Source organism: Myotis nattereri (genome assembly GCF_964212035.1).
Source record: "Myotis nattereri genome assembly, chromosome: 1".
Classification (NCBI taxonomy): Eukaryota; Metazoa; Chordata; class Mammalia; order Chiroptera; family Vespertilionidae; genus Myotis; species Myotis nattereri.
The window spans coordinates 21036477-21050483 of NC_138075.1; the positions used below are offsets into that span (position 1 = coordinate 21036477).

A 14007-nucleotide genomic window follows, 5' to 3' on the forward strand; every position below is an offset into this window, starting at 1 on the left:
AGGAAGGTCTTAGGCGACCCCTGTGAAAGGGTCATTCGACCACCAAAGGGGTCGCGACCCACAGGTTGAGAACCGCTGCTCTAGAGCCACGCCAAGCCCCATCCAGAAGTAAGTCTATTTCCCACCCCTTTCTCAAAGGGGGCCTCCTGCTGTTACCAATAGAGTGAGGAGGAAGCAGCCTGCATGACAGCCAGCGTGAGGTCATAAAACTAGGATGGACTTTCAGCCTTATTCTCTCAGGCAGAACTTCACTCACTCCGAGAACCCGGCGGCCATGCTGTGGGGAAGCCCAAGCCACTGTGGAGAGGACCTGGAGAGGACCTGTGGCCGTAGCCCATAGCCCTGGCTGAGCTCCCTGCTGACAACCAGCACCCATTTGCCAACCACATGAGTGGGCCACCTTGAAGTGGGTCCTCCAGTTCCCGTCAAGCCACCCAGCTGGCACCACATGCTCTCCTGTCATTTTTATATCCCTTGGCTGGCCACATGCTCTCTTTCATTATAATTTAACAAATTAAGATGTAATGTTTCCACCCCCAAGGAAATCACCTCTAGTTCATCTCATTTCTATGCCATCCTCCTGAAGTCCCATTGGCCCCAGTGGCTGTTCAGTGTTCTGAGACCACTCACATGCCATTCCCAGGAACAAATCAGAATGAACTGACCAACCCAGCCCTGGGTCACATGGTCACAGCACTGTCATGCTACCTCCTCTCTGCCACTGCTGCTCAAAGGGCCATTCCTACCCACCAGCCTGGAGCCAGTTTCCCTGGTACTGCCTGGATTGCAGAATGAGGAAGAAGGCAGGTGAAAGGGAAGGTTCTCACCTCCATCAGGAGAATGTCCTTTGAGCTCTGCACCTGCACCTTAGGGTGCTGGACCTTCACAGCCACCGTCCGCCCGTCATGCAGCACTGCCTTGTGGACCTGGGCCAGGGAGGCAGCCCCCATAGGGGTGTCATCAAAGCTCACAAACAAATCATGGATCTGTCAAGAGTAGAGAGAGGATGGAACCATTAAGATGACCGAATTCAGTGAGAGGGGCCAGAGGACAGGCCAGAGCTGTGCTGCCTGATGCCCCCACCACAGATTTTCTGCTCTGTCAGCTGTATGCCAGCCCAGCTCCTGCTGCCACAGAGATTCACACCAGGCCTATGGAGGGAGTGAGACAGAAAACACATTGGAGAGTACGTTCTCACACGTATGCAAAGGTTCCCTGAGCACTTCCATTTAAGGCCAAAGAAGTGCTATCTAGAACAGCGGTCGCAACCAGTGGTCCACGGACCACTGGTGGTCCATGAGGTCCGGAAGGTTGGCAACTGCTGATCTAGAATGTTCAGAAATGTGCATAATCCGCCCATTTAATTACCTACCACGGTGCCTCCAAGGCTCTCACATATGGATATAATCAAAAGTTAACAGAACCTGGGCCCAGGGCAGCCTAAGACAGGGGTCAGATAGAAGATTTCCCACCACCCCAACCTGGAGAGTTCCAGGAACCCTGGCTAGAGACTGCACACCCACAACCACCTCATATTCCTACTGAGCAGCAGCCTCAACATGGGTCCCCAAGCCCATTCTCAGCCCAGACACCTGGCAGAGATCCCAGGGTTGCAGACCCGAGCCTTGCACTTGGTCCTCACCTGCAGTGTCACCCAAAGATAGCCTTGGGCAGATCCCCTGCCCTTTCTGTGCCTCACTTTCTCTATGAAATGGAATATATACCCTTATTCTTCCATCTTCTCTTCCCATCTGCCTTCCCTCTTTTCTGATTAGAAATGTCATACCGCCCAGCTGGCGTGATCAGTGGTTGAGCATCAACTCATGAACTTGGAGGTCACGGTTCTATTCCCAGTCAGGGCTCATGCCTGGGTTATGGGCTTGATCCCCAGTAGGGGGCTTACAGGAGGCAGCCAATCAATGATTCTCTCTCACTGATGTTTCTATCTCTCTCTTCCTCTCCCTTCCTCTCCCTGAAATCAATAAACACATTTTTTTAAAAAGAAAAGAAAATGCCATACCAATTTTCCTGAAGGAAAAAGTCTTTCTGACTTGAGTGGTCACACCTACATGATCCAGATATAAATATGCTACCAGATGGGAAGGAGGTCCCCAAAAACCTTTTGCAAGATCGGCCAAGGCTGAAATACTCATCCCCTCTGTTTCTTGAAGTCCCTAGGTAGCCTCACAATGCCGGAAAGTCAAGACATTCACACACACAGCTACCCAAATGTGTATGTGGATAGTCACATGCCTCCCCTCCTTCTCACACATCCAGGTTGGCAGGCTGTGCCCCCACCTCCCTCTGTCCCCTTCTGCAGCAAACACCCAGACCCTCAGCACCTCTCCCCTCCTTGGACTTCAGAAGTTAGATGACCCACAGCCACCATCCCATCCCATTTGCTAGGCTGCACCATCACTTTGCTAATCTTGTCTCATAAATCACTCCCTCCAGCCCTGTCATCATCTTTTAGCTTTCACTAAACTCCATCCCATTTATCAACATCCTGTGGAGGCCAAAGGTCCAGGCAACTTGGGAGGGGCCTACACTTCACTGTCACGAGATGGTACGGATTAGCTTCCCTGCCCCCTCCTTCCTCATTGGGTTTTGATCTGTAAGCCTCCCAGTGCCCACTTCCCTCTTCTGCCCCAACCATGCACCCATCTTTTTCCCTCCTTTGTGAGTTCTAGGCTCCCTGAGGGCCATATTCTTCCCACATCATCCACCCCCAGAATCACCTTGAATCTCTCTGCACAAGACCCTTTGTCCTGGACCTTGGATTAAGACAATGCAAGGACCACCATCCATATATACCTCATTAGAATATCAGCTCCCAGTGAGCAGAGACTTTTGTCTATTTTGTTCAATGTTGAATTCCGTGCACCTAGAATGGGGCTGGAACTAATCAGTGACAAAGATTTGTTGAAGGACTGAATCCACTATTCTCTCCATTAGAGAAGAACTGGATGAACTCTTTCCTCCCTTTGAAATGGCTGGGTCTTCCAGATCCCACACTCCTAAGGCCTCAAATGGAAAAGCACAGGTCAAGTGTAAGGTTTACCTAGGTGGACTCCACCTGTTACTCAACGGTGAGCCTGGCCAATCAGAACCCTGAATACTCTGGACCACTATGATTGGTTCTGAGATAGACACATGACCCAACTGGTCCAATCAGACTCAACCGTTTTACTTTTGTTTGAACTGCAGGAGAAGGGATTTTCTTTCTGCTAAAATTAAACTTGAAGCCTAGAGATGCCTGGGTCATATAGTAGCAACAAAGAGGAAAGCAAAGCCAAGAGACAGAAAGAGTAAATCCTAATCACAATGGTTGAGCCCCTTGATCTAGCCAGGCCTGAATGTCCACCCTATAATACCGTTGTTGTTTTTTTTGGCTTAATTCAGTTTGAGTTGTTTTCTGTCACACACAGCAGAATGGGCTCTGACTGACACAGTGTGTTCTCAGCCTCAACTGGGATGAATTGAAGAAACACAGGCATGGTGCCAGGCATCCCCAAGAGGCTCAGTACGTGTGAGTTCCCTCCTCTCTCCATTCTCTTGCTGGGACAGGGATCCAGGAATAGAAGAGGAGAACTTCAGCAACATTCCCAGCTGATACATAATGAGATCACCATTAGTTCCTTTGGGAACCCTCTGGAGTTCCTGAAGGAGCAACAAGAACACTTTCAGGAGCAGAGCTGTGAACGAGGACCCTCACCTCCCAGGCAGATGGAACAGCCCAATCTCCCCACTGCAAAGAGACTTGGGAGTGACCTGACCTCACTCCCTGGGAACACTGGCTCATTCGCTGAGACGGACAACCAGTCTTCAAATCAGTGTCATTGCAGGGACATTGCAGAGTCATTGCATCGCTAGGGCTGTGTGCAAAAACAGCTGCCAAGAGCACTCCAAGGGGAGGTGGAGAAAGGAAAGGGCTGAAGCAAGCATCCCAATCTCCAGGGTAAGAGGAAGCCTGGTCCACCCTATCCAGAGGGGATGGGAAGGGGGCCTCCCATAATTCCCTGCTCCCACCAGGGGATGGAAGGGGTCCTGAGATACCACCCAAACCCAACTGTCAACTCAGCACCCTGAACAAGGCCCAGCTCTGAGGACTTGTCCAAATTCCCAACCTGACCAGTGGAAGCAAAGACAGGCATGGGAAGTGAGGATGCACCACTCACTTGGCACAGGGAGCCTGTCAAGCAGGTACCCCACCCACCCAGCCTGCCCACCGCCCCTGCAGCCATCTATTCCCTCTATCAGAGAGCAAGCCACACACCCATACCCTCCTATGCTTACACACACACACACACACACACACACACACACACACACTCACACACACACAATAACTGATTGCTAGTGGATGTTCCTAGCTGGCTTATAATAAAGGTAATTAAAGATTGGTGCTACAGCCTATAATTAAATATGAATAAAGTATCTCTAAATGGAACCTTGATTCAAAGTGTTCAGTGGAAGTACTTTAAGCTGATAGATAGGAAGGAAAAACAGACCCTGTCCTGAAAGCAGAATTACACCCCCACGCAGCTGAAACAAATACAACCCCCCTCCAATCAGGCCTGGTCCCCCAGCCCTTTCAGCAGAAACCCATTAGCAGAAACAAACTGCGGCATGGACAGCAATTAGATTCAAGATGGGCCTTAGCTGCCTCCAGTCAGTGCAGAAACCTCTCTCCCCTTCTAGGGCTTTCTCGCCGCGCCCCCCCCCCCCACCTCCCGCCCCCCGCACCACCGGCCACACACACACACCACCTTTTCTTTTCCTCTGGGTCTGGCGGCAAAATCAATTAAGTAAAACAACTGCATTTTAAAATGACTAGTTATGTGCTTTTTAATTACTGTCGGCCCATGATTCAAATATATCGATGTCCTTGTCTAAAAACGGAAAAAAGTTTCTCTAGCTTTGTATGGTCTGTTTTTTTAGGGGTGTGTGGGGAGACTTAGGGTGTTTTTTTTTAAGAGCAAAAAATATGAGAGGGGCAGGAAACAATGTGTCATCCCCTGGGGCCTAAGGCTGGGGCTCAAGCGCAGACTTCAGCGGGCTCTTCAGCTGGGGTCCGGGAATTGAAGACCACGTGACATGCTGCGCCAGAGCAGGGCAGAGAGAGACTCCAGAAAAGCCAGTGTGCAAATTCCCACGGAGCCAGGTGACCAGGCAATGTTCACACTGAGCAGCCAAACACTGGTCAGGGGCTACATTCTGCCCAACATAAGGTGACAGGAAGTCAGAATCTTCTGGAGAAGCCACAGTGTGACTCCTGGGAGTTCCACGTGAGCCCAGGCAACCTCACTTGGGTCCCTGTGGGGACTGACTCACCAGTTACAAAATGGGAGATGTCCTGGATTTTTCCAAGATGGCCCAATTTCACCTATTCCATCCTGTTGTCCTCATACTCATTCACATCACACCTACTCTGGGTTCAGAAACCACATCGCTGTAAGGTAATGCTAGCATGTCTAACAAACCCTGAGCTGGCTGGCTGCAGATGAAGACAGGGGCCTACTCAAAGCAGGCAGGTCCAGGCCTAGATGCCAAGGCCAGGCCACTCCCACTCAGGTGCTGGGGAGACTGCCCAGGGCACCTGAAGTAGGTACCATGGCATCAGCAGTAAAGAACATCTGGCTCTCCAGGTCCTGAAATGGCCCACCTCACACATGGCTGCAGCCATCTACCACAGACTGATGGGGCTTCAGTCCCTGAGCTAAAAGAGTGGCTGGAGTGAACCTTCCCCACCCAATGCCCCTCCCCCAACTGAGGCAGACAAGATAGCTCCAGCCAGCTAGGATTCTGTAAAGCACTGCCTTAGGCGGAAAACCACCTCTGACGTGCCTCTGCTTGAAACACATCACCTCCTCTCAGCATCTTTTCCCAGAGACCTGCCCCAGGCACCCCTACCTCTCAGTCACCCTAGCGGCTGATAATCCATTTTGCTGCAATTCCTTCTTCTATCCCTTAAACATGCCTAGCTTATATCCCACCTGTTCAGGGTCATTCCTGTACTTTCCAAGATAACACCTGACCGTAACAGCAAATGGATGGCACATGCACCCTCATTCCCCCTCTAGTGGTTTTAAAATACGTTCATACATTTTTAAATACTCCTATTTTTGAGCGGTGGAGCCTGTTTCCCATGTCTTGAGAGTGAGCTAGACTTCATGGCACACTCCTAACCAACAGCATCTGGAGGAAGTGATAGTGTCTGACTTCTGAGACGGTCATCATGGCGTCCTCCTTGCTCTCTCTCTCAGATCGCCTGCTCCCGGGGAAGCCAGCTGCCCTGTCAGGACACTGAGGCAGCCTGTGGAGAGTCCAGGTGGTCAGGAATCAAGGCCGCCTGCCAACAGTGAGCCACCTTGGTAGCAGCTCCTCCTTCCCCACCCAGGCCTTCAGATGACACCGCCTCAGCCGACATCTTCACTGTACCCTCATGAGAGACTCTGAGCCAGAACCTTCCAGGGAGCCACTCCCAAATTCCTGACCCACACAAACTAAGACGTCAAAAGTTTGTTGTTTAAGATGCTAAGTTTTGGGGTCATTTGTTATGCAGCAATAGCTCATTAATACACCAATTGCTCAAACATACCCACACCAGACCTCACAATCGCAGCATTCCTTTCTGCTGCGCCCAGAGTTGCCTCAGAATCTCTCTCAACATAATGCTCCAGCAGCCACCATCGAATAACTAGAGTGAATGTATAAAATGAAACCAATGTGCCATTCCTTAGCTTCAGCCAGTCAACAAACACAGGGTGGGACAAAAGTAGCTTTACAGTTGTGAATATGTGAAACAGGGTTTATTCTTGTATTGTTATTTATTAATTATTGTATCTTTTCCATACAAACAACTGTTAACCCACTTTGGCCCACCCTATATTTACTGCAGGCTAGAAAATATCACATGCCAGAAACCATGCTGGTACGTAGGCCAACAAAACAGACACAGTCTCTGGCCATGAGGAGACCTCAGTCCAACAGAAGGCAAAAGCCTCTGAAAAACACACCTGCATTTCAGCAGGGCCTGCTAGAGACAGTGCCTCTGCCCAGGCTGCTTCACCCAACTCCAAAGGGGCTCTCTGGTCAGGTAAGAGGGGACCTCCACATAGGCCCTGGGGGTTCCCGGAAGAGGACAGGCACCCAAGTGTCTCTCCCTCGCCCCCCCTCCCCCCCCGCCACCTCACTCCACAGCTGCCCTGTCTCAGGGTGGGAGTACTCCTATCCCCAGCTGCCCACAATAAAAATAACAACAGAAACAGCTCAAGAACATGTAGACCCTATCTTCCATGGAATCTTTCTTTCTGAGGTTCAGAAAAATCAAACTGTCGGTTCTGCAGAGCTAAGAGGTATTGCTACTGCCAAGCTGGGAAGAAAGAATGAAGTGACAATGGCAGAACCTGAGGCCTTTTTGACAAGGGTGAACCCCAGAAATCACCAGTGTTCCTATTTAACACGGAGAGTGGTGTAATGCTCAACTCTTACCAATTGGCTAAAGAGCCTCCAGGTACAGGACCTAATTGGCCACCTGGCTCTGCCCAGGGTATCACAGGACAGACGAGCTTCTCTCTTTCCACGAGAAGCTGACAAAAGAAGAAACAAGAAGCCGGGACCAGCCATACCCTCAGTTGGCTGTGGACCCACCAGCTGGCCAAGAGAAGGGGCCTGAGAGGCAGGAAGGCACAATGACTCCAATGCAAGCTCTTCGTAAAATGTTCAAGCTGAAATTCTGGCTTCAATGTGTACCAGCTCCAGCAGTTATATAACCTCTCTGGACCTCAGCTTTCTCTTCTATAAAATGGGAGTTTTAATACTAACCTCACTGAGTTGTTGTATGAAACAACATACATAAAGTGTCTGGAGTATAGCCTATAGAAGACCCCAATAACTAGCGGGAGTAGTGGTGCCCCATCTGACGCCCCAGGAAGAGAGCAGAGCAGTACAATGACAAGAGCTCTGCACAGCCAGCAATTCTAGGCCCCTGGTTCTGCCCTGTCAGTGACCACCCTCATTGAGCCAGAGGCTGTACTGGCCTCCTGACTGACCCACCCACCTGCATTCCTTCCCCCTCTGACCCAGCCTCCACATACAGCTAAGGTGAGTTTTCCAAATATAAGCTGATTATGTCACTTCTCTCTGCTTAAACCACTTCACCAGCTTCCCAGGGGCCAAAATCCTTTACAAGATCTGACCCTGCCCACCTCTCCTGCCCCATCTCTCCCCTTTGACCCCAGCTCTCTCTGCCTCTTCCTACCACCGGCACACTCCCTCCCTACCTGCTGCAGGACCTTTGCACATGCTGTCCCCTCTGCCCAGAAGGTTCCCCTCCCTCCTCCTCATTCAGGTAACTCCTACTCATCTTTCAAATCACAGCTCAACTGTCACCTCCTCAAGGAAGCCGCCCTGTGTACATTCCCAGAGTTCACGTGTCCTCAAGAGCTGCACTTTTGCCTCAGTTTGTATTTGCTTAATCTCCCTCTTCCCTTCTAGACTGCAGGCTTCCATTTTTGCTCAGCATTGCATCCTAACACATAATTAACAAATGGAGGTGAGGTTCTACTTTCCCTAACCTATTCTTGGCGAGGGAACTTGGACCTTCCAGCTGATCCCAGACGTGGCTGCCGTTCCTTCAAGGTGGCCGAAGGAGCCTCCCTGGTGCTGGGCATGTCGACAGCTGTGGTTGGAGGGACTCTATGGAAATGTTGTGATAATAATGATTAATAAAAAGCAGATAAACACCCTGTGTGGCTGGCCAGCCTGGGAAGCCATCCATTAGATCTGTCATTCATTAGAGATGGGGGTGGGGGCAGTGCTCAGCTTAAGCAAACCTTCTGTAAATTGTAGGCTGCGGGCACTGACATTTGATAAATTATTCTTCATAATCCACCGTTGGCTGTCATAAATCTAATCTTTCAACGTTCCTCATCTTAATAACTTGTGCAATCTCACAGGGTGACGTTGACTATGTCTCTGCCTGTGACAGAGATCTCTGGGGTAGAAGCAACCAAAGACCCCAGACAGTGCAGTGTGAAGCTGGGTAACCCCACAGCCAGGCAGCCCAGGCAGATCAGAGTACAGAGGTCATGAGCAGTACTTGGAGTCATGAAGGCCTAGAGGTCAAGTTCACAGACCATGCCAGGGTTGAGAGACAGTTGGTGCAAAATCTAGGGCAGAATGGGGCAAGCTGGCCCTATACCCTCCCTGTAAGCATGCTCCCGTGAGGACCTACCACCTCTCCTTGAACTTGAGTTTGGGTTGATATGAAGGATGTCAGGATACCTTTGCTCTGCAGAGCCTGAATGGTCAACCATGGGTAATTCCTTACAGATGCATGTTTGTTGACCTTAGAGGGCTCTTATGTGATTCTCAACTTTCTTTTGAAGTTAGGTAGAGGAGATATAACTGCCCCCATTTTAGAGAGAGGAACATATTTGCTAAAGGTCATTTGTTTATTCATCTGTCAAGTGTGTATTGAGTTGCTAATATGTGCCAAGCACTGTGCTAGTCTCCTGGGGCTCAATGGGAACAAGTCCAAACTGAGTACAGCCACCACCCTCTGGGGTCACTAAGGGGACATGAAGTCCAGTGAGGAAACAGGAATTAATCAAGTAACCACAGACAAATGTAAAATGGCCAACTCTGATAAATGCGATGAACAGAGAGGTAGCTGGTACTCTGAAGAACCTGTGTTCAGAGGATTAAACCTGGGCAGGGAGGACTTCCCTGAGGAGGTGTCAAAGAGCTGAGATCTGAAGGGCGAGGAGTCAGTTACCTCGCTGCAGAAATCAAGGACATGCCGTCCAGGCAGAGGGAACAGCTCACCTGAAGTATAAATGAAAGGAATAAGATAGGGCAACAGGAGAGAGTCAGAAAGAAGATGTCCAGCAACTCCCAACACAGATTTCAGGATGGCTCTCCAGGTCTCCCCCAGGGGAGGGCTCCTCACCCATAGCTCTGCCCATGGGAGAGAGCCCAGCCACAGAGGCTCACAGCCATTTCTGGTGAGGCCCAGGAATTCTCAAAGCTGATAAGCTTACCCAGTCACAAAACCCCAAAGGCCTTTTTGCAACAACCTGCAGATGTCCCTACACGCAAAAACATAGGAAGAGAGGCAATAAAGCAGAAGCATCCTTTGCCATCCGGACAAACTTCCGTATGTCCTGGGAGGTGGCAAGATACCACACAGCAAATGAGCCTAGGCTATGTTCCTGTGCTTCAGAACCGCACACGAGAGAGTTCAGGTACCAAAGCCCACAGTCTTTCTGGAACACCTGTACATGTTTCTCACAGTAAGAAGTTTTCCAGGTGCGCTTTGCAAGTGATAACAGCAGGGCCCAAAGATTTTTTTTTATATATTTTTTTATTGATTTCAGAGAGGAGAGAGAAACATCAATGATGAGAATCATTGATCGGCTGCCTTCTACAGGCCCCCCACTGGAGATCCAGCCTGCTACCCGGGGCATGTGCCCTGACCAGGAATCAACCCATGACCTCCTGGTTCATAGGTCAACACTCAACCCCTGAGCCACACTGACCTGGCAAGGGTCTAGGGATTTTAAAGGGAGGTAAGCCCAGACTTCCTGGCTCTATTGGGAAGATAACGCCCACATATGGGGGAAAGCAGCCACACTCCTGGCTTGACCAAAAAAGAGGAGCAGTGGTTAAGAACACCAACTCCAGCACCAGCGGCCCCACCTGCCAACATCCAGCATGTGGCAAACTACTTCTCTAATAACTACACCCCCCTGGTAGGGGCCTTGCAAATGTTAAAGGACATTAAGCATCTAGAGCAGAGGGCAGCCCCCCATAGACTGGGGACCAAATCCAGACCACCACCTATTTTTGTACACCCCAAGAGCTAAGAATGCTTTTCACATTTTTAAGTGTTTAAAACAATCAAAAGAATAGCATTTTGTGACATGTGAAATTATATGAAATGCAGTTTCCCTGTCCATGAAGCAAGTTTTATTGGGATACAGCATGCTCATTCATCACCCGTGGTCTATGCCTGCTCTCATCCTGCAGTGGCAGGGTTCAGCAGTTGTGACAGAGTGTGTGGTCTGCAAAACCTAAAATACTGACTATCTGGCCCTGTGGGAGGCAGAAAAATGCCCCCCTCAACGATGTCCATGTCCTTAACCCCAAAGGTGTGATTAAGGGAAGGCTCTGGAAATGGAGAAAGAACCTTGGATTAGCATGTGGGCCCAACATAATCACAGGGATCTTATCAAACGGAGGCAGGAAGGTCAGAGCAGAGATATGAGAAAGGAAGCAGAGGTGAAAGGGTGAGAGGGAGGGACGAAAAGGGGGTAGAGGGGGAAAGAGAGACAGAGAAAGAGAGGAAGAGGGAGGGAGGGAGGAAGCAAGAAAGAGAGAGAGTGTGGGACAGAGAAAGAGAGCTTTAAAGATTACACTGCTGGCTTTGATGATGAAGGAGGGGTCACAACTAAGGAACAGAGGCAACCTCTAGAACAGTGGTTCTCAACCTTCTGGCCCTTTAAATACAGTTCCTCATGTTGTGACCCAACCATAAAATTATTTTTGTTGCTACTTCATCACTGTAATGTTGCTACTGTTATGAATCGTAATGTAAATATCTGATATGCAGGATGGTCTTAGGCGACCCCCGTGAAAGGGTCGTTCAACGGCCAAAGGGGTCGCGACCCACAGGTTGAGAACCGCTGCTCTAGAAGCTAGAAAAGACCAGGACAGAGATTCTCCCCTAGAGCCTCTATACCAGTGGTTCTCAACCTTGGGTGCACATTAGAATCACCTGGGAATCTTTTTAAAATCCTGATTTCTGGGCCTCACCCTCCGGAAATTCTGTTTCTTTGTTATGGGGTGGGGCCACAACATTAGTAACAAAGAAACAGAATTTCCGGAGGATGAGGCCCAGGAATCAGGATTTTACAGATTCCCAGGTGATTCTAATGTGCACCCAAGGTTGAGAACCACCGCTCTGGAAGGAGTGCCGCCCAGCCAACACCTGAATTTCTGAACTTCTGACCCACAAAATGGGAAGATAACAAATGTGTATTTTTTAACGCACTAAATTTGTGGCAATTTGTAACAGCAGCAATAGGAACCTATTATAGGCCCTTTCCAGGAAACAGTGGCTGACCCCTGTAGAGCATTAGTGTAACACTCTTAGTATATGTCTGTTTTTATGCTTTTGCTGTACTTCCCAGGGCAGTGGTGAGACGACAAAGCTGAGGAACAAGACAAGGGACGCACAAGCCGCGTGGGGAACACAGGACAAGTGTGAACCCCAAGATGTGGCACCAGGAAAGTATATCCAGGCTTCCATTCTGCTGTGCCAGGCCCCCGTTTCCCCTCCCAGGGTAAGAGGCCCGTTGCTCCCCTGGCTGCCTCTGCACAGCGTTCCTGCCCAGCCCCCAGGTCAAATCCGAACACCTGCTTGGCTGTAATGACCTTTCCCCAGTGTCTCTTCCCCAGGAGCCCAGTGTCCCCTTAAACTTCACACAGAACCACCAGTCAGTTCACACACCAAAGAAGAGCCGGGGGCCCACGAGGGATTTCTTATCACAGAGATGGTGACACAGGTGACTCGAAGGAGCTGCCCCAGCTGTTAAAGCAACAGTCTCTCCTTCTCCAAAGGCAGTTACAGGGACATGGACACACACACACACACATACACACACACACACACACACTCATTCCTGATGACTTTTTTAAATAACCGGAAACCAGGAACCCAATGGGGCTCCAGCCTACCACTGTTGAACCCCAAATTGCTCTGTCCCACGTGGACTTTCCAACCTTCTGTGAGCACCAACCCACCCATCCTACTGTGCAAACCCCAGCCCTATAAAAAAAATCCTTCCCCAAACTGCTAGCAGGATAACCTGTTAGCACACTTGCCTCCACTTCCCCTTAGTGCTGTGATCATTTCTGAGGCTGTCCCCCACTGTTCATGCCAGAAGCCTGGGAGTCGATCATGGCACCTCCTTCTCCCTCAGCCCCTCCACATTTAATTCGTCTTTGACCTTAGTCTCCAAAATATGTATGTCCACTCCTCACCTGAGCCACCATCACCTCTTGCCTGGAGGACCACAAAGCCTGGTCGTTGGTCTCCTGGTTCCACCCATTCCTCGTATAAGCCATTGCAGCCTGGACATGCCGTTCTCTGCGTGGAACCTATCAGTGGCTGCATCCTGGATCTCCTGAACATGCCCGGTACCCTCTCCAGCCTCAGCTTTCAGTGTCTCTCTGTCCTGCCACCACCACCCCCTTTCTGTCCCACTCCGAGGCCTCCATAGACTCTCTTCTCTCCACCCCGCCCTCCCCTCCCCTAACTATCCCATGCTCTCAGCTTAACCACCACTTTCTCAGAAGGGCCACTCAGGCTGCCCCAAACTCAGAGCAGCCTATACTTTTCCCCATGGCATTTATCACAAGTGTCATTAAATTTTCCTTGTTCTGATGGCTTGTGCAACATCTGCCATCCCTACAACTAGATCATAAGCACCATGAGGGCAGCCTGGCCACCCCCGAAACACCCAGGGCCACACAACAGAAGCTCAGTAAACATCTGCTGAGTCAACACATGAATCAACAAGTGATTGGTGAGGTCCCAAAGGGAGAAAGGCTGCGGAGGCCCAGACACACAGGAGCCCCTGCCTGCAGGACAGCCAAGCTGTGCTCCCAGTCGAGCACCTGCCCCCACCTGGGCATAAGGCTCCATGCTTCCAGCTCCAGGCCCAGGAGGCACAGGCCCCTCTGGTCCCCCTCAAGTTCAGACACCTCCCTGAGGTGCCGCCTGCCAGCGATGACATCCTCAGCCTGCCTCCACCTCTCAGCCAGGCACTACACCTGCCCAGAATGCCTTCTCTATGCCCTTCTGCTGCTTCCCCTGTCCACAGCCCTCACACCATGCTTGGGTCTCCCCTCCTCCAGGAAGCCCTAACTCCCCCTCTTGCAAACCTACTTGTGGATTTCCAAAAGCTATAGCCCAAACCTCAGATGACTTTCTCTCAC

General features: G+C 50.4%; 1 protein-coding gene across 7 annotated transcripts in view; it reads right to left on the bottom strand.

Moving 5' to 3' along the window:
• The window catches only part of ADCK1 (aarF domain containing kinase 1), a gene marked incomplete at its 5' end in the record, with an annotated part of 106373 nt that overhangs the window by 44433 nt on the left and 47933 nt on the right, over positions 1-14007 (bottom strand). For 5 of the 7 annotated variants that reach the window (XM_081083850.1, XM_081083853.1, XM_081083848.1 and 2 more), the window contains one exon: positions 828-986. The exons of the other annotated variants lie outside the window; for them this stretch is intronic. In XM_081083850.1, coding sequence (XP_080939976.1) covers positions 828-986 — 159 coding nt within the window. The remainder of the gene's footprint in view (positions 1-827; positions 987-14007) is intronic. 7 annotated transcript variants of the gene reach the window in all.